Below are 20,648 nucleotides of genomic sequence, written 5' to 3'. Positions count from 1 at the left end.
ATTGTGTAAAATTGAATTGCAAGAGTAGTTGTCAAAGAAAGAGAGGAACATAGTAATGCGGTTAGGGCAAACATAGACCTTATGTCAAACCATTCTCCCAATTCATCAGCAATTATTGGTCAAGGACTGTGGTTGGCTTTGCTCAAGATCGCGCAGTATGGATGCTCTGGCTTGGCAGATCAGATTCAGCCTCTGAGTTAGAGGGTCCCAATCCTTATTGTTAGAAATTCTGTTTTATATAAAGTACCACAGAGCAAACAGAGACTACAGTCACCATGTATCTTACTGCTCAACTATCTAACTATAACAGGAAACAGGAACGTGTACTTAGAACAAAAGAGCATAGAGTATATACCATAGATCCAAACTTGTAAAGTTGCCATCTCCTGGCTGAAAACTACTGTAGTTGTTGCATAGAAATACATTCCAATAATGAATTCCAACAATTATAATGGTCTGAGCTGAGATCCCCTATATTTATCCCATATATAATAAAAATAAATATATCTCATAAATCACTCAATATCCCTCCTCCCTGTTTAACATTACAATAGTCCATTCGGGCCCTTTTCAACCATCAAATCGATTAATCGCCATTTCATTTTTTTTCCATTTTTCTGCAAAATATCCATAAAAGGTTTACAGCCTTTTATAAAAGTAATTCATGTTTTATCCCTGACCAACCTGAGATTCCCTTAACTGCCTTGAATTTTACAATTTAAAAAAGAGATGGCATTTAATAAAATTTTGTTTCTTCAGTTCTTCAAAATACAGTTGACTTAGGTTAATTTAGCTATCCCACAAGTAATTAACATTGGAAATTGTTCTGTACACACCTAATTATAGTGAGAAAAGTGATAACATTTGAACTGGATTTTTAAGATATAATATGGGTTGTGGTTAAAGCAGTTACTTTAGTACGACTGTACGGAAAGTAGAAAAATCATATGAATGTATCTGTGCCAGCAGATTCCTCCAGTGCTGAGGAATTAGTGTATATGCATCCCTTAAACCAAGGGTGTCATATTGGCGGCCCGCAGACCAGATGTGTCACGCGCAGGCCATGCCCATCCCAGGTCCGCAAATGGGGAAAACATCACAAAACATCATGTGACGGCATTGTGATGTGGCGAGTTTGACACCCATGCCTTAACCAATCCAGTGGCTAGGCTGTGCGTGGTTGGCTAACTTCCAGGGACGTCAAGAGCTATTTCTCTTTCACTGGGGATCTTGATATTTAAAAAGGGATGTTCTTAAAACAAACAACATTTAATAGGCTAAAACAAAGCTTCCATGCTCTACCATAGGAGGTTTTTTTCTCAATTTAGTTAAACAATCCACTAAGTCATATCTTTCTAAAAACGTACTATTGTAAAAGATAAAGAGATTGGTCCACACTGATCTTCTTGGATGCAAGCCCTTGGCTTCTATGTGTCATTTGCTAATTAATTACTGTGCCATTGTTATTAATCATCATAATCTCTTAGCCTGTAATAGCGAAACCAAGCAGTTATCTTGTTTTGTTTTGAACAACAGTGAGAAGTCTCACAGAACTTGTCCCACAGCTTCTAGATAAGCTGCGCATAGTAGAAGAGAAAAGGGCAGCAAACAATGTGTCAGCCAGCATCCAGAGGGTCCGAGAACTCATTGCACAGACCAGGAGTGTGGCTAACAAGGTAAAGATGCTGCAAAAGAAATTGGGAGAGTTGGGGCCAGCATGAGTAGAATCAAGGAGCTTGGAAACAGACAAGAAAAGTACAAGTTTCATTAGCAGCCCAGCAAGAGAAATGGGCTGCAAGCAATCCATTACATGAGAATGAAATGTAGGATTTAAACTTTGAGATGTGCAGATTGTGAAGTTGATCTCCTTAGTTAGTAAAGTTGCTGTTATAAACCATGTGTAGTCACGCCAAGTCCTTGAGTTTCCATAGAGACTTTTCCAACATAGCTAGAATTCCTAGACAGAGATGTATTGCAGTATGACCCTTCTGAAAACTGAGTCAGAGACTTTGATAGAGTACTTATAGCAAGGAGCCTAATGCTTTCTCTGAATGTCTTTTAGCTTCAGCTTTGATGTTAAATCATTTATTGCCAATGGGCATTAACAAAAGGTTAACTATGAAGTTACTATTCTAGTCTAAGCGGTAGAATGGCTGACATACTTCTGTTATAGAAGGCCTGAAGTTCAACACAAATAGTGTACAAATCAACCTTTCGTATTTGATGGGGTTTTTTTTAAAAAAAATAATCATTTTAAATCTGCACATGGAAAATTATCTTAGTAGTTTACTTTAGTACTTATTTACAGTATTTGTTGATATAAGGATATAAATATCCTATATGAGGTTCCAGAGAATCACAAAAGGATTTTGCCTGCTATAAATGAATACCAGTAAATAAATGGATATCTTATTCATGAAAATTACCTCAGTTTTATTACCATTTTTTACTAATGAATCTGAGTTCTCGATATGTATACAAAACAAGGCCCTAGTTTATCCATAGGGCAAATGTATCTGTAGAATAATATTCTGGGCAAATCTGAATCTAACTTATTGATTTTATGTTATATTTTAACACAACTCATAATTTATTAACCTTTACAAATAATGTTAACATTCTGCCAATTAAATAGTGCATTAAAATAAATGTATTATAGTTTCTCATTTCTTCCCAAAAGGAGTCTTCCAAGATATGTCTAATCTTTCACTTGCATATTTCAATTTATAGGTTCAAGTGTCAATGACATTTGAAGGTCGCTCAGCAGTTGAAGTCAATCCTCAAGTGAATGTAGAAGACTTAAAGGCTTTCACATCTTTAAGTTTGTACATGAAGTTTTCTGAAGAAAATCCACAGAGAAAAAAGCCTCAAGATCAGTTTGTTTTGTATTTAGGAAGCAAAAATGTATGTTAACCTGCTAGATGTATGGTGATTTCATGTATATTACACTAGGTTTTTTTTCCATCAAAATTTAGAAAAGGTGCCAATGAGTCAGACCTATCCCTCAGAATTTTACTGAAAAATGTCCACAGGCCTTTTCCCAACAATAATCTCTGGCTTTTTAATCCTGTCCATCCACCTTATCTGTTTTCATCTATTTCTTCTACTTCCCTTAGTCTTACCAAACATTGTTGTACATAAGTCAGTCCATGGATAAGCCAACCCTTGAATTGTTGAATTTGTTGAATTTGTTCATTTTTTTTCTCTAGACAAAAAATTATGTAGGTCTTGCAATTAAGAATGGGAACCTGGTCTACATTTATAATTTGGGTGCTGGTGATGTGAATATACCTCTAGATTCCAAACCAATCAGCTCTTGGCCTACGCATTTCAATCTGGTTAAAATAGAGAGGTAATGTGATTACATCTGCTACTTTTGTTATGTATTCCTTATATGATTGGGTTAGAAAAACTTAGGACAATGTAGACACTTGGGGAGACTGCTAATAGTATTAATTGTACTTATTAAAAACCTGACAAAATAGCTATCCCTACTTATTGTAATTAGTATTCACTGCTGAATTATCATTGCTGCTTAATTATCCATGTTGATTGCCTAAACAAAAGGAAGGAAAAAGAGTATTTTTCTTTAAAAACCCTATCATTTTTTAAATGATAATTTAAAAATGCTAAAAGTTCTAAAAGGAAGGTTATTCCAATCCATTATAGATAAATAAAATCAGCAACGGAAGCATTCTTCCATTATTGTCCTTCAGAGTATTTCAGACCATATCCCAAATAATCTTGAGATTTGATCTATCAATGAGTTCATCAATGAGAATATTAATAATGTCAGGCAAAGTTGCATGGAAAAGAAATTATTCTCCCTTGTTGACTGTCTCCTGAAAAACACAGATGCAGAAGTTGTTAACCATTCAATCAAGCAGTTGCAGGAGTTCCATTTTTGACTTTTGTTCTTCAATAGGATTGGCAAGCATGGCAAAGTGTTTTTGACAATCCCTAGCCTTACCAGCACCGCTGAAGAAAAGTTTATCAATAAAGGAGAGGCTCCAGGTGATGCTTCTTTATTGGATCTGGATGCTAAAAATACTGTTTTCTATGTGGGAAGAGTGCCTCCAGATTTTAAGGTAAGAGCAATAATGGTTCTATGCATTGTCTCTGTGAATGCTCAATCTTTTTCAAGATTGAATTAAAGATGACACCTTTATTGTGAAACCTCTTGCAAAAAAAATGAGGCAGCTTTAAAAAAACAATTATTTCATCCTAATATTTCCTAATGGATAACATGACAGACAGTTTAGAATTGATTTCAGTTTAGCAACAGATTCATGTAACTCCCTTCCCATGTTTTTTACTGAGATAAAGAAATGTGCAAACTAGATTACAGTCATGTTGCATCCATGCCATATGCTAACAATCTGGACACAATCTTCTGTTGCTGATGATAACAGCATATACAGAAAGGGAAAAGCAAGTATCTAGATTTGTTTAATCCAGCTCTGTGCAAGGGGTCTACTACAGGTAATCCTTAACCTATAGTCATAGATTTAGTGATCATTTGAAGTTACAAAAGCACTGAAAAAGTGACTTACAAATGGTTCTCACACCTACAACCATCGCAGTATCCCCATGGCCATGTAATCAAAATTCAGGTGCTTGCCAACCAGCATACATTTATTTATTTATTTATTTATTTATTTATTTATTTATTTATTTATTTATTTATTTATTTATTTATTTTGTCGCATTTCTATGCCGCCCCACTCCCAAGGGACTCTGGGCGGCTACAACAGTTGCCGTGTCCCAGTGTCATGTGATCATCATTTGTGACCTTCCCAACCAGCTTCCAACAAGCAAAGACAATGGGAGAAGCAGAATTCACTTAATGACTACATGGTTCACTTCACAACTGAAGTAATTCACTTTAAAATTGGGCACCACAGACTTAGCGACCATTTTGCTTAGGAACGGAAATTCTGGTCCCAACTATGGACGTACGTCAAGAACTACCTGTAATCCCCAAGACTGAAGCCAGAGCCAGAGCAGTGTGGGGATTAAGATTTTGATCCTGGACCAAGTTCAATTTCTCTCTTAAATATAGACCTCACAGGATGACAGGGGGTAATCTTTCTCTTTCAATCTCATCATATTTTGTCACAAATAAAAACAAGAAAAATCTCCCTTTTATTCTGCTTTGAATTCACTCAGGAAAGGTGGGATATAATATTAATATTTATAATAGAATAGTAATAATAATTTCCCAATTAAAGAGTGTAAGGTTCAAGGTTGATAGCAGCCAAGTGGATTCTACAAGAAAAACTTCATCTTGATGCATTGCAAAATGTTCAGGGCCTGTAAGAAGGGGGATAAAAATGAGATACTGTAGATGAGGGGGGACGGAGGGACGGAGAGAGAGAGGGAGAGAGAGAGATATGTTTGTGTGTGTGGTATGGGTGTATGTATGTATGTATGTATGTATGTATATGTGTGTAATAATTATATATGCTATTTCACACACACATATACACAAAATGTGTGTGTGTGTGTGTGTGTGTGTGAGTGAGAGAGAGAGAGAGAGAGAGAGAGAGAGAGAGAGAGAGAGAGAGAGAGAGATGAGAGGGCACTAAATCAGAGTTGCAAGTAATGAGGAAATTATCAGTAACTGAGAGCAAGAACCATAGGCCTTATCAGTTTAGCCTAGATATGAATAGATTGACTTTAAATAATTCAACAAGCAGAAGAAGAAGTTTCAAAATATGCTTTTGCTCACCAAACTAAAGAATAAACCTATGAGGCTTATGAGATTGATCTGAACTGTCTGTTTTTCTCTTTAAAGCTCCCTCCAAGCTTGGACTTGCCTGGCTTTATTGGCTGCTTGGAGCTTGCTACACTGAATGATGATGTCATTAGTCTGTATAATTTCAAAAACATCTATAACATTACCAAATCAATACCTTGTATCAGGTAAGATGAACTTGGTCTGTCTTGAGTAGCCTGAACAAATCAATCCCTCAATCAATCAATAAAAGTACTTTTACCTTGGGTATAATCATTTCCAAAAACAAGACTTACCAAGTGGCCAGACAGATCCAGAGCGTTTTGTGATTTTTGGAGTCCCCCAAGTATCTGGACACAGGAGATCATGCTGATACTCTATGTTTTTGAACTTCCAGCAGCTATGATCTCAATCCTGTGGTAATGCATCCAAAACACTGGCTGATCTCAACTATGCAATCAAAAGCCATTTCCCTATCCAGTTACCAAATATTAATGCAACAAAAGATAGATATCTGCACCAACCAATCAAAACTAATATATGCCCTGCTTTGGTGGGCAGGGCTATACAATATTTAATTCTTAACCAATCTTCAAACATGTCAGATGTAAATATGGTGAGGTGAAAAGAAAGTGAGAGGCTGCACAGGTGCATAAAGTACATGAGTGTGAGACCCACTGCACAGGCTGCATTGATGGCCAAGCTTGGGCGATCAAGAGAACCTTCCATGTGAGACAAAACATGTTCGTTGGTCTAATTGTTTACCGCTTTACTCAAAATTCTGATTGGCTTATATCCTACCTAGGCTGACATAGCTCTTGACCAATAAATTTAGATTTTATGGGAATGGGATCATTCTTTATTTCTACCAATCCGTTATAGTGCTTTAATTTCTAAGACATTGTTGTTTTACTCAAAAGGTACCCATTGATAATTCTTTCCTTCCATTAGTTAGTACGCATCCCTTTCAGTTCAGCATGTTTAAGAGCTATCAAAAATTATGTTAACCTTTTTTAGGCATTTCCAAAGTCAAAAGTATTTAGTACAAAATTATTGAAAACAAGATTCCAGAATGAAAACCAAAATGGTGCTCTCTTTCTATTTTATCATACCCAAAGTGGTAAATAGTTTATGACATGCCCTGGGGCCATTCAATTCTGCCCCCCAATAGGAAAAGCAGAAAATGATCAGGGTCATTTGTCTCAGCCTAACAGCAGGGCTAATTCTGCCCTTCCAGTAAATACTTCAGAAGTATATCTCCTAAATCGTACAATGAATGCCAGACTATATAATCAATCACCATTCAGGCCAATTATGTCCGTTTGTTCCATCTGAGTCTGGTTTTTATGTTAGATCTCCAGAGTGTAGGATGTAGTCCAGGTTCCTAATATTTTTATGTCTTTTTTTTCTTCATGTTAGAGATAAACTGGCCTTTACCCAGAGCCGAGTTGTAAACTATTTCTTTGATGGTTCGGGTTATGCTTTGGCAAAGAATATTGAGAGCAGAGGGAAGTTTGGTCTTGTGACTCGTTTTGATATAGAAGTTCGAACACCAAGTGATAATGGTCTTCTCCTTCTGATGGTTAATGGAGTAAGTAAAAGGGGAAAAGAAAGAACACATTTTATGAATTTTTATCTCGTTGATTTACATCTGTTCAGGTATAGTAAGAAGTAAATTATTTAAATTCTGTTTCTGAAGAAGATCCAATTGGTTAAGTTATTTGGATATTATTTTCATATCATTTTATACTGCTTTAGGTTATTCCTTGTATTTGAATTTTGCCTGTTGATTGTAAATTGCTTCAAGGACTATCATAATGGAAAGCAATATAGCAATTAATTAATCTTAATAGGTTTATCTACTGAGGAAGAGTATAAAATATACATTTTTAACTTCTAAAAAGTCCAATCTTTTCTGAAATATCTAATTTTGTCGTTATGCAGAGTATGTTTTTCAGCCTGGAGATGCAAAATGGATACCTGTATCTGCAATATGATTTCGGCTTCAGTAATGGCCCTGTGATTCTAGAAGATTCTATGAAGAAGGCTCTGATTAATGATGCAAAGTTCCATGAGGTGAATTGCCTTGTTATCTGCATTTTTGTCTAGCTTGTCCAACCAACAACAAAACATGCAGATTCCCATAGAATTAATCTAAGTTTTTATTAAAGGGAGTAGACATGTAGTAGTTGAATCTAAGGGTACACCATCAACTAGTGTTAGCTTGAAGGGTCAATATGTATAATTTTCCCAATACAAAAGGAGATAACAAATATTTGTCAATAAAAAAAAAAACACTTGAATAAAGGTTCCAAAAAGAGCTTCTTTTCCCTTTTCAACCCACAAGGAATAACCACCAATAATAACATTTGTACTTTAGGGAGAAAAGGATTTGGTATAGGTTGTATAGAAGAGGAAACAAGTAATGAGTTCTCAGAATTAATGTGTAGAGCGATCTTGATTCCAAACAATGAATGCTATCTGTCCACCACCCAGAGCCACTTTATAGGTGCAAAGGAAGGCATATAAATTTAATTAATAAATAAAAGCCTGTGGTGAAATCTGAACCAGTTTGCTACCTGTTCGCCGGCTGTGCATGCGCAGTGCGCACCAAACGCATACTGCGTGCACGTGCATGTGCAGTACGTGCCAAAAGGAGGCTTGGGAAGGTAGGTAGAACAGCAAGGGGGGATCAGCTGTGCCGCGTGGTTTAGCTTTGCTAGAAAGCAGGAAATATAGAGAAAATAATGGTAGATGATAGATGATAAATAGATAGATAGATAGATAGATAGATAGATAGATAGATAGATAGATAGATAGATAGATACTGGATACTGTAATCTTGATCTTGAGAAAGAAGTGAAACTGATAAAATAGTTCATCTCTGAGAAAATAGAAAGTGTAAGAAAAAGACTATGTACAGTCCCACTTTGTCCTTAAAAGGGAGCAGTGAAGGTTTTGGACAGGCTTTCAAAGTTATATTATTATATTTTATAAGAATAAAATAGCATTCCTGGAATCCTCTACTTCTTGACCTGACCTACCTTGAAGAGCTGACAGTAATGGAGCTTTTAAGACAGTCTTTGTTGTTCCTTTCCATTCTTTCAGTGTTATCATTTGACCTGGACCTACCTGCAAAAACATGAGAAGAAAGCTCCCCTCAAAATGTGTTTTCCTCTTTCCATTATCTCTCTCTCTACAAATTGTTCTTATTTTACAGACTTCTCTGTAAAGCATTGTAAGGCATCAGCATATTGTTGTGTGATATAGACAAAAAGGCCAAAGACAGAGAGGTATAATGGTTAAAGCATTTGACTTCAAACAGGAACATCAAGGTTCTAGCCGAGGCTCAGATTCAAAGGCTCCCTGGGTGATTTGGGCCAGTTACTCTCCCTCAGTGCAAGCTCTGTGGATGGGTGGGTGTTGTTGTTAGGAAAATAAAAGGGGAAGAATGCACATTGCTTTTTGCTCCTGTATGAAAGATATATTATAAATTAAATAATTCACTGGATTCTGTGCTGTGTCTTTTACCTTTATTTTTCTTCATTTCAGATATCTGTCATATATCATAATTCCAAGAAAATGATCTTGGTAGTGGATAGGAGACATATAAAAAGTATGGAAAATGAAAAGAAAAGCATGCCATTTAGTGATGTCTATATAGGAGGAGCTCCTACTGAGATTTTAAAATCTAGGTTGGTTTATAATCATTCAAAAGTTGTTGTTTTTTTTTTCATTTATGTATTGATGTTCGTTTATAAATTACATAATGCATATAATGATGTGAATTTGTGTATCGTGTATTATTCTGTAATGAAGACAAAGCAAATGACAAATTATTAGAGAACATATAATAATTGAGGTCCACCCATTTGGAGGCCATCTAGATCTAGATAGAGAAAAGATACATTAGCATTTTACTGGGTCATTCTGCTCTGGCCAAGTAGGGCACATTTAATGTGTAGTCTATTATACATTCATTTTACATAATCTTCTTTCCTCCAATGGAGACATCACTTCCTGATCTGTTGTATACTGCTTGTTTTCAACTCTTTATTGGGGGGGGGGAGGTGAGTTTTGATTATGTTGTTGTTTTTTAATCTACACTTGCCAGGGGGAGCAAACATTTCAGATCCTTCAAAAAAAAATACACACCCAAAAATAAACGCATTTGCAAGCTTTGTTTGCATTATATGAAAATGCCCAGCCTCTGGAAGAAGGCAATGCATCATTATAACAGGCACAGCCATGATTCCCATGTGCATCATGACAGGGTTCTGCACAAAGTCTGGACACTTTGCAAGAAATGATCTTGGTGTAAAATGCTATAAACTGCCAGAGAGTGAAGCTTCCCACCAACAATAGATAAGGGTGTCCTCTGTCATTCACGGCATCATCAGAATATGGCTGTGAAGCAATGGTACTGTGCCCTTTATTCAGTGATCTGCCACTGCCCAGTCACAGCAATAACATGTGGAAACACTATTACTTCACTTAGCTGCTGTATGGTAGAGGATTGTCCTTCTGCCTTAAGCAATTGGAAACCTCCTCCAATGAATCACTTTAGGGTTATTTGTATTTCTCAGGCTGAATCTAGAGGAAGAGAGAACCTCCTCAGATGTCGTTTCTTTCCCATTTAACAGTGCAGTCTACTGTTTTATTTTGCATTGGCATTCTGTATTTAGAATCCACTAGCCATGACTCTTGATGCTCAACAAACATCTTACTTGCCTTCACAGTGGTGTCAGCTCACACCTGGCTATCAGTACACCCTTTAGGGGCTGTATGAAAGGTTTCCAGTTCCAAAAGAAGGACTTCAACTTGTTGGAAGAGCCAGGTACCCTGGGCATTGGTTATGGCTGTCCTGAAGAATCACTTGTAAGTGTGGAATTTTACTTTTAAACTCTTCTATTTTCTGAGTTGGTTTTCTGTTCTTTTTAAATATGTACAATATAATCTTAATTTGTGATCTTTTTTGTGTATCCTTTTTTGAATATGATTGTTTTCTTTAACCAATTTATATTATCAGGGAATAAAAGGGTAACATTTCTTAAAGCAATTTTCTCTCTTAATAGAATATTCCTTTTGAGTAAAATAATGGGAAGTGGTATCTGTTATTGAATGTAGAATACATCTCTGAAAGAAAACCAATGTGATAGATTTTATACAGTCAGATGTTTCAACACTTTAATAAATATTTATGTCTTGTCTTCTTTTACTCCACAGATAAGATTTTAAGATAGAGTATTTTCAATTGCATATTGTACTTCAAGTACGGTCTCTAACAGTTAACTATAACAGGATGACAAAATGATAATTTGGCATCCTCATCTTATGAAAGCCAAAGCCCGCAAAGCATTTTTTTAATGCAAGTTTTTTTTTTATTTCAAAATCATAGTACGTAGGAGCGGTATAAAGTTTCCTAAATTCTACAGTCAAATTCTCAGTATTGTCCATAGAAGTAGCTTTTGCAAACTATTTAAGAATAGTTGACCTAGATTCAGATATAGATATTAGGATCTTGACAGCACTGAGCTACACATATCTCAGCTATCCAACCTACCAAGACTTTTCCATTTGAAATTCCTATAGATGACATTGACAGTAGGCTAGATAAATATTAATATTTCTAATAATACCAGTAGTACTCCCAGTTATGGCACCAACAGCAATAGTAATAATATTATTATTCATCAGAGTGTGGTCATCATAGGCCACTCCATTTTTCAGAGGGCAAATACAATTCATTTAGCAAGAAGTCAGCTAGACAGTATTCTTCTACCTAACTTTCTGTGTGCCATGAAATTGAAAATGGATTTAAGGTCATCCTGAAGCTGCTTGATTTTTACAATTGAATTATTAACTTCTATGGAAGGAGGAAAAAAAACATAAAGTGCATGTCCTCAAAATCCATGTACCATGAGATGCCAAGGGTATTATCTAAACCTTTTTCAATGGGACACATTGAGGCATAATTTCCAAAGCACCATTATTGTAGAAGCTAATTTCTTTCCAACAGCATTGATGTGTGAGTCCCACTGAAAGGAAATAATTATAGAGCAGCAGTGTTTGGTGAACTCTGGAAGAGGTTGTCAAGAGTATCTCTGTTATGGTGTGATAAAGAGTTCACACACACTGCTCTGTGATATCACACATCAACATCAGAATCACTGGGCATTTTGGAATGTGATAGTTGACCCCTTGGATTCTTCCTTCTATTGTTATTTTCACCTTTTGCTCTCTACTCTCCCTATATGTTCGCTTTGTTTACTTGATGAACAGATGTCCCGCAAAGCATATTTTAATGGTGAAAGCTATATCGCATCCAGCCAGAAATTCTCTCCTTTTCATGCATTTGAAGGCGGCTTTAATTTCCGAACTTTACAACCTAATGGACTGTTGTTTTATTGCACCGAAGATGTAAGTCTGGGGTTGTTTTCCATGTATTTTAAATATATTTCTTAAAAATAAATATGGCCAAGACAAAAGTCCTGTTCCCTTCTTAAAGAAAAAAATCTGCTCCTTAAAAGAAATTTTAAGGGCAAAAGATATATTGAAGGATAATGTAGATTAAATCCCATAAACGCCAATCCAATAGATTTAATAAAGACGTCCCTGAGATAAATTGTAATTAATGTGTTGACTAGATTTCATAGGACCTATCCATAGCTAAAACTTTCACTGGGTTGGAGACAAAGAATTAAAGCCTCCTTACTGAGGATATAGTGAAACTGGCAATAGATTATGTACCTTCAAGTCTATGTAGTCTCTTAGTGAAAGCATAGTTGACCTTCTCCAGCATGCAATGTTGATCTAAGATTTAATTTGGGATGATGACAATGATTATAACTATAATAATAAGTGTGTGTGGATTTACACACATATGCATATACATTTGTATTCATATATTGTATAATACAAGGTGTGTTCTACAGTGTTTAGGATAAGCCTTCAATTAATTTAATGTAAACGTAAATAAATATATCCTTTTATGGCATAGGATGAGGTTACCTGAGGGACCACCTCTCCCAATTTCATCTGCCCATCCCAGCAGACCTAGCAAAGAAAGCAGTACAGGTTCTGCTGCACCAGAGCTACATCTGGTGATCCCTAGGCAGTAGGCCTTTTCTGCTGTGGCACCCATGCTGTAGAATCTTCTCCCCCTTGAGGTGAGGTCAGCCTCATCTCTTTTGAGCTTCCAAAGATCCCTTAAAACCTGGTTAGGCCTGTAGGCCTGGGGCTCCTAGAGAATGGATGAACTAGTAAATTGGCCCCATTATTATTAACATCCATTCATCTGCAACTTTTTTTGTTCTTGATGTTTTTATAGTCTTTTTAATGGTTTTCATGTTTTGATTATTTAATCAGGGTAATGGTTTTAGGTATTTATTGATTGTTTAGCTTTGTTGTACATTGCCGATAGCAGCTTGTTCGGCGACATGGGTGAAACTGAATATTTTTTAAAAAAAATAAAAATATAAAAAAAATGCAAAAAAGTCTTCCATTCCCAGCAATAAGAACATGTTCTTTTCTTCATTTCAGTCAGAAGTGTTCTCTATTTCCATGGAAAAAGGAAATGTGGTATTAAATGCAAAAGGAGTCAAAGTTCAGACAGCAGACAAGCCCTTTAATGATGGAAAGGCCCATTTTGTCATGACAACTATCTCACCTGAAAAGTAAAGTTGTAAAATATGTTTCTTCTAACACACATAGATATCATTACTCTGCATTTGTTGGAATATCAAGTGAACCTTATTATCAGAGTAAAGCCATTGTTAAGAAAACTTGGGGGGAAGAACTTTTGTGTTCAACCTTTACCAAAACTAGTTGGACACTTGATCTTCATACAAGAATAGTATTACCATATCTTTTCTTTATCATTCAATAAGCACTACTGGTGTATAAGTATAGGACTAAAGGCTGCCAGTATCATTAGACCCAAACTAAATGTCTGTGGCAACCCTGCCATAAGACACATGGCATTTATGTAGATCAACAACCACAGCAGTGGTGGGTTTCAAAAAATTTTACTAGCAGTTCTGTGGGTGTGGCATGGCTTAGTGGGCGTGGCAGGGGAAGGATACTGTAAAGTCTCCATTCCCACCCCACTCCAGGGGAAGGATACTGCAAAATCTCCATTCCCACCCCACTCCAGGGGAAGGAACCTGCAAAATCCCCATTTCTTCCCAATCAGCTGGGACTCGGGAGGCAGAGAATAGATGGGGGTGGGGCCAGTCAGAGGTGGTATTTACCGGTTCTCTGAATTACTCAAAATTTCCACTACTGGTTCTCCAGAACTGGTCAGAACCTGCTGAAGCCCACCTCTGAACCATGGGCAAAAGTGAGTATTTGAACTCTAACGGAACAAGTGGGGACAAGACAGAGGTTTCTTTCATGCACCAGTCCTAAATCTCTGGAAAATTAAAGTTATTAATGTTCAATTCCTGCACCTCTTTGTCAAAAATGTTTCTGAGGCATCTTAGCTAAAGCCTATTAAGCCTAAATTATATACTACCAGAAGCAGGTCAAAGCTGAGAAATAGATTAGGGAACTGCAGCTTTCAGAACGCTCTCCTATGTGGAGGCTGCCACCTAGTGAGCCATTCATTAAATTCAACATTCAAGAAATAACTGCTAGCAATGAGACATTTTCTCACTTGTCAACCAAGTTCCTTTAAAGATTTCCTCATGAGATCTATGTTCTTCTGCAGGCTTGAACTTTTGGTAGATGAAAAAAGACAAAGCAAAAATAACCCAGCAAAGGATGCAGCTGAGAGAAAGCCTGTAAGCACCAAGAAATTCTACTTTGGGGGTTCACCCCTCAGTACACAATTAGCAAACTTTACTGGCTGCATAAGCAATGCCTATTTCACAAGGTGAGAGCATTTTGGCTTTTTTGGGGTCCTTTTCTTGAGTCACAATATTGCTGCCTGGGGGGGGATTAACTTCCTTTTTTAAAATTAATATTTTGATGTATTGTAAGTGATTGTTGGTTTTTCTTTTAAAGGAAAGGAATCTACATTAGAGGAAAAACAAATGAACTCACTATGGGGTAATAGCTTTATTAGAAGTGCCCAAAGGTCATATAACAATGAGCAGGTTTTCGAATTCTCCTAAATCCTTCATTAAGAGAGTTTTATAAAAAATCATGGGAGAGGAAAAGAGAAACAGATAGATAGATGAGAGAGAGAGGGGGAGAGGGGGGAGAGAGAGAGAGAGATTCTAATATACATTTAGTTTTATTTTTTTTATTTTTTTGCAAAAGAAATGAATATACCATTTATTAAGTGAGAGAGCATACTTGGTGTAGAAAAATCAGGGAGTAAAATCTTTGCATCCTAACAGCTGTATCAGCTATGGGAAACTGGTCGTGTGTTTGAAGTGAGCCCCGCCGAGGCAGCTGGACCTGGTGGACTTCAAAGCCAGCCACTTACGTCCACTCCGCTGGATGGCATGAAGACCATAGAGAGAAATCAGCTGATACCAGCTCTGCTTCTCCCCCTCCATCATAGCCTCCTTTTCAAGACAGAATCCATGGAGTTAACGCCCTTCCCACAAGGAAAAGCTGATGGTGCCGCCAGCGGAAGCTCCGCTGAGAAGACCCTCTCCTTCTTTTCTGAGAAGGAGAGGGTCTTTGTGTTGCTCCTGGAATCGAAGGGGCCTCTTTTGGAATGCGAAGTTATCCGAGCAGATTCCAAGACAACCCAGGACAATCTCGCTGCCTGTCTGGAGTCAGAAGTCGAAGTGCAGGAAGCGTCATCTCTTGACCAAGTCAACAATGAGGACCGTGCTATGGTGGCATTTTCCAAGGCAAAACTTGACTTTCAGTTTATCCTGGTGCTGAGCCACACTCCGGAGAACATCCTTGCAGAAGACAATGGGGCCCTCCTCGATGTCTCAGCGCCGTTGCCCCAAGAATCTCCTCTGCTCCACCCAGATGGGGAGGGAGGAACCAAACTGGAGAACTGGAGTGTTACCCGCAAACCTCCGGCGGAAGGATTCCAACGATTCCGAAAGCAACGAAGGATCTCTCCCGGAATGAGAACAGCTGAACTTTGAAGAACCACGGACAGCTCACTCTGTGCAGACCCAGCTGATGCATTCCCTGGGGACTGACGAGGAGGCCATTAGGAAACCAAAACTAAGCCAGAGCGAGAAAAAAGCTCGAAAGGTGGAAGACCTCTCCCAACAGGTCTACAAAGAGGTGGCGGAGAAGTTCAAAGTTCCTGTGGATCACTCACCCTTGATCAAAGAAGCTGGCTTAACTTTCATCATCAAGGAGGAGAGCGAGGAAGAGGAGGAAGTGGATGAAACGGGTCTGGAAGTGAAGGATATTGAATTGGTCATGGCTCAGGCCAATGTCTCCCGCCCAAAAGCCGTCCGAGCCCTCTGGCACAACAACAAAGACATCGTCAATGCCATCATGGAGCTGACCATGTAGTGACCGGTGGGATGACGCCCAGCCCAGACCACCCACCCCCTGCCTCAGTTTCCACACACACACCCCATTTTTGTATAGACGACCATTTAGTTTTAAGATATAGAAGAAAATAACTTGAGCCTCCTCAACCCTGAGTCTCCGGAGAAGGGCGGCATATAAATTAAAGCAAAAAAAAAAAACTTTACCTAGAAGTAAACTTATTAAAAATAATTGGTTGCTCTTCTGATTTGTGTTGAACGGAATTAGGCTTTATCAGTGTTAAGTAGCGTTTATGTTGCACATTGGACAACTGAGAATATGAAACAAATTATGTTGATGCTGGCTGTCCCGACTATCTATTTATCTAGCTGCAATTTCCCAGTTTTGCTCCAAGACTTATGCAAAATATGTTTCTTGTCACTAAAAATTAGTCATAATGAAAACCACAGCAGATTTAATTCATTATGAAATATGAGATTAATTTTAAGCAAAAATGCTAAGTTGAAATTAGCTATCATCCCTTCAACTTACATTTCAAATGAGCAAAATTTATAAAAACACGAGAAAAACCCAGTTGGATCACACCGAAACCCATTTATCCAAAATGCTGTGCCATACAGTGGTCGACTGAAAATACAATATTATGGACAGGAGGACAATAGCCTATTTCTCCTTGCAAAACCTGAATGTTTCATTGAATGTTATAGTTTCAACTGATGACCAGCTTTATAAAATGATGACCAGCTCTACAAAAAGGCACCTTAGTTACAACAGAACAGAATCTGGGACCTCGCTGACAGCTAGCATTGCCTATGAGTTAATACATGAATGTCAATGATAGATACTGCAAAAGTGTAAAGATCCACTCAGTTGACAACACAAGTAACAACTTTGATGACAGTAGAAAATCAGTCTCAATGTATACGCTGATGATACTCAGCTGTACATTTCCACCCCAGACCATCCCAACGATGCCTTGGAAGTGATGTCCCAGTACCTAGAGGCCGTGCGGGTCTGGATGGGGAGAAACAGGCTTCGACTCAACCCTTCCAAGACTGAGTGGCTGTGGCTGCCGGCATCCCGGTATAGCCAGCTGACGCCATCGCTGGTTATTGGGGGCGAATCATTGGCCCCCACGGAGAGGGCCCGCAACTTGGGTGTCCTCCTGGACGCTGTTGTGGCCCCGCCCTCTGAGCCTGTCCCATCGGAGGAAGAAAGCTCCGAACATGAGGAAGAGGAGTCAGCCAGGCCTCCCTCTCCAGGCCCCTCCCCTCTGGCATTGTCTCAAGTGCCGGCCAAGGGAGAAGAGACAGCTGATTCAAATCAGAGTGATGAGGAAACATCATTCCTGGACGCACGCCTCCGAAGGCATGATAAATGTTTGCAGCAGCTTAGGAGGCGTGCTAGGGATTAGAACTGAGTCACTGGACCACACCACAGAGACTATATAATAGAGGGTAGTGGTCAAAGGATCCTTGTGACGAACAAAGCAAACCTTGGATAGTCACTAAAGCCTTGTCCGGAGCTGCTGAGAGAAAGATTTAAAGTGTCGGACATTTGGACTCTTGAGTATTTTGTCTTTCTGGTTTACTTTGAAAATAAAGTCACTTGGCAGACGGTGTGTCTATCGCTGCCAAGTGGGAGATAAGAACTGGGTGCATTCCAAAGTGTTTCCTTAACCCTCGACTGGCTGTGTGTGTGTGTGTGTGTGTGGGTGGGTGGGTACGGGGACAGATCATCTTGTTCGTCACCCCATACTCCATCGTTAACCCACGATGGACCAACAGCTGCAGCAGCAGATACAGCAGATGCTGGAGGCCAATCAGCTTCTGCAACAGCAAGTAGCACAGCTAACTGCCCAATTTGCTTTGGGAAATGCTCCTGCAGCTCCCCCTCCTTCCCCTCCCCGTCCGAGATGCCCAGTGAACGTGCCAGATCGGTTTTCTGGGCAGCAGGAGATGTTTCCGGCCTTCTTGGGACAATACCAACTGTTTATGGCGATGAGGCCGGAGGATTTTCCAGATGACCGGGCTCGGGTGGCTTTTGTTATCAGCTCCCTCTCTGGCACTGCCGCCCGATGGGCCACGCCCCTGTTGTTGCAAGATAGCCCCTTGCTCCTGGACTTTCAGGGCTTTTTACAACACCTGCGCACCATGTTTGAGGACCCCCTCCGGGTGCAGACGGCAGCGAGGCGCATCAAGGACCTCCGCCAAGGCAAGCGCCTCCTGCAGGACTATATTGCAGAGTTCCGACTGCTAGGCCAGGATTCGGCTTGGAATGAGGTGGCGCTGATGGACGCCTTCCAGGACAGCCTTTCCGACGAGATGCAGGACGAGCTGGTTCGTGTGGAGGCGCCACCGACCCTCGACGCGCTGGTGACCCAATGCCTGCGCATCGACGCCCACCTGCAACGGCGACGGCCCCGTCAGGCTCTTCCGGAACCACTGACAGCGTCGGCACCCCCGCGTTTCGCACCGACAGCGCTCCGGACCGCACAGCGTTTTGTGGCGACGGCTGAGGAGCCCATGGAGCTCGGAGCAGCCAGACCTCAACTGACGGCCCAGGAGCGGATGCGGAGACGTCAAGGGGGGTTGTGCCTCTATTGCGGCGAGGCGGGACATTTTGCCGCCTCATGTCCCCGGAAGCGGAGTGGACCGCTCAAGCCTGTTCCGGAGTCTCAGCGTGACCAGCCGGGAAACGGGCCAGGCCTGGCCTAGGGGAAACTCTGGGTCAGGCACGTGACCATGCCCCGCCGGAGTCGGCGGCTGTGGACTGTGAGCCCCCTCGGCACCTGATTTTGAACACCCGGGTGTTGTTGGCTAACCGGTCGGAGGGGCTCCAGGCGCACGCGCTGGTGGACTCGGGGGCCACCACGAACTTTATGGACCAGGCCTTTGTGGCCCATTACAAAGTCCCCTTGGTTCCAGTGGACCCTCCGTTGAGGGTCGAAACTATAGATGGGCGGGAACTCATGGCGGGGCCCATCAAAACCGCTACCCAGCCCTTGCACCTCGCCATTGGGAACCACGAGGAGGCGATCCAGTTTTATGTAACGGCGGATCTGCACTTTCCCTTGGTCCTGGGGATGGCCTGGCTTCGGGCGCACAACCCTCAGGTGGCGTGGTCGAGAAACGCCATCTCGTTCCCGAGCCTGCAGTGTGTCGACCACCTTCGCCACACCTGCGCCGGCCAGGACGTCTCTGCCCCAAACGTCTCCTTGCCTCCGGAGCTGACGCCCTTCGCCGACGTGTTCAGCGAGAAGGAGGCGGACCGCTTGCCCCCGCACCGACGCTACGACTGTGCAGTGGACCTAATGCCCAACGCGCCCCTGCCCTCGGGACACCGGTACTCCATGTCGGAGCCCGAGCTGGCCGCCTTACGGGACTTTCTGGAAAAGAACTTGGCCCGTGGGTTCATCCGGCCTTCGACCTCCCCGCTCTCGGCCCCGGTCCTCTTCGTTAAAAAGAAGACGGGGGACTTGCGCCTGTGTTGCGACTACCGGCGCTTGAACGCCATCACAGTGCGAAATCGCTACCCCCTGCCGCTGATCCCGGAGCTGATGGAGAGGTTGCGGGAGGCCTCGATCTTCACTAAGCTCGATCTCCGAGGGGCCTACAACCTGGTGCGCGTGAGAGAGGGGGACGAGTGGAAGACGGCGTTCGGCACTCGGTACGGACACTTCTAGTATACCGTCATGCCGTTCGGATTGACCAACGCCCCCGCGGTCTTCCAGCACTTGATGAACAATGTGTTCCAGGACATGCTGGATCGGTTCGTGGTGATCTACTTGGATGACATTTTGATCTATTCCCGGACCCCGGAAAGTCACCTCCAGCATGTCCGCCAGGTCCTGCAGCGCCTGCAGGAGCACCAGCTCTATGCGAAGTTGGAGAAATGCTACTTCTTCCAGACTTCCATAGAGTTCCTCGGGCACATCATCACCCCCGAGGGCATCGCGATGGACCCGCGCAAGGTGGAGGCCTTGCGCAGTTGGGAACCCCCGCGTCGGGTGAAGGACGTCCAGCGTCTGTTGGGATTCGCCAACTACTATCGGACCTTCTTCCCGGGCTTCGCCACCCTGACCTTGCCGTTGACCCAGCTCCTTCGGAAGAAGGTCCCATTCCAGTGGGGGCCCCCGCAGCAGCAGGCCTTCGAGGTCCTCAAGCAGGCCTTCCTCACGGAGCCAGTCCTGAGGCACCCCAATCCACACCGTCCGTTCGTGGTGGAGACGGACGCGTCCAACGTGGCGATTGGGGCGGTGTTGCTACAGGCTCCGGTGGATGGCGGCACTCTTTTTCCCTGCGCATACTACTCCCGGAAACTCAACCCTTCCGAGCGCAACTACACCATCTGGGAAAAGGAGTTGCTGGCCATCAAGGCCGCGTTCGAGGCTTGGCGACATCACCTCGAGGGGGCCCGACACCAGGTGGAGGTGCGGACGGACCATCGGAACCTGGAGCACCTCACCACAGCCAGGAAGTTGAACCAGCGG

General features: G+C 41.3%; 1 protein-coding gene across 1 annotated transcript in view; it reads left to right on the top strand.

The window, feature by feature from the left end:
* Nucleotides 1–20,648, top strand: part of LAMA4 (laminin subunit alpha 4) — a 99,682-nt gene that overhangs the window by 67,193 nt on the left and 11,841 nt on the right. The window contains exons 18-29 of the mRNA XM_034409194.3: nt 1,537–1,676; nt 2,731–2,904; nt 3,210–3,352; nt 3,926–4,088; nt 5,798–5,925; nt 7,157–7,328; nt 7,682–7,813; nt 9,290–9,432; nt 10,477–10,615; nt 12,020–12,157; nt 13,280–13,413; nt 14,448–14,612. Of these exons, the coding sequence (XP_034265085.2) occupies nt 1,537–1,676; nt 2,731–2,904; nt 3,210–3,352; nt 3,926–4,088; nt 5,798–5,925; nt 7,157–7,328; nt 7,682–7,813; nt 9,290–9,432; nt 10,477–10,615; nt 12,020–12,157; nt 13,280–13,413; nt 14,448–14,612 (1,771 nt within the window). The remainder of the gene's footprint in view (nt 1–1,536; nt 1,677–2,730; nt 2,905–3,209; nt 3,353–3,925; nt 4,089–5,797; nt 5,926–7,156; nt 7,329–7,681; nt 7,814–9,289; nt 9,433–10,476; nt 10,616–12,019; nt 12,158–13,279; nt 13,414–14,447; nt 14,613–20,648) is intronic.

Source organism: Pantherophis guttatus, chromosome 1, assembly GCF_059756535.1.
Source record: "Pantherophis guttatus breed Tessera chromosome 1, ASM5975653v1, whole genome shotgun sequence".
Taxonomy (NCBI): domain Eukaryota; kingdom Metazoa; phylum Chordata; class Lepidosauria; order Squamata; family Colubridae; genus Pantherophis; species Pantherophis guttatus.
Note: the sequence above shows the minus strand (reverse complement) of the source record. Positions and strands in the feature narration are given on the sequence as shown.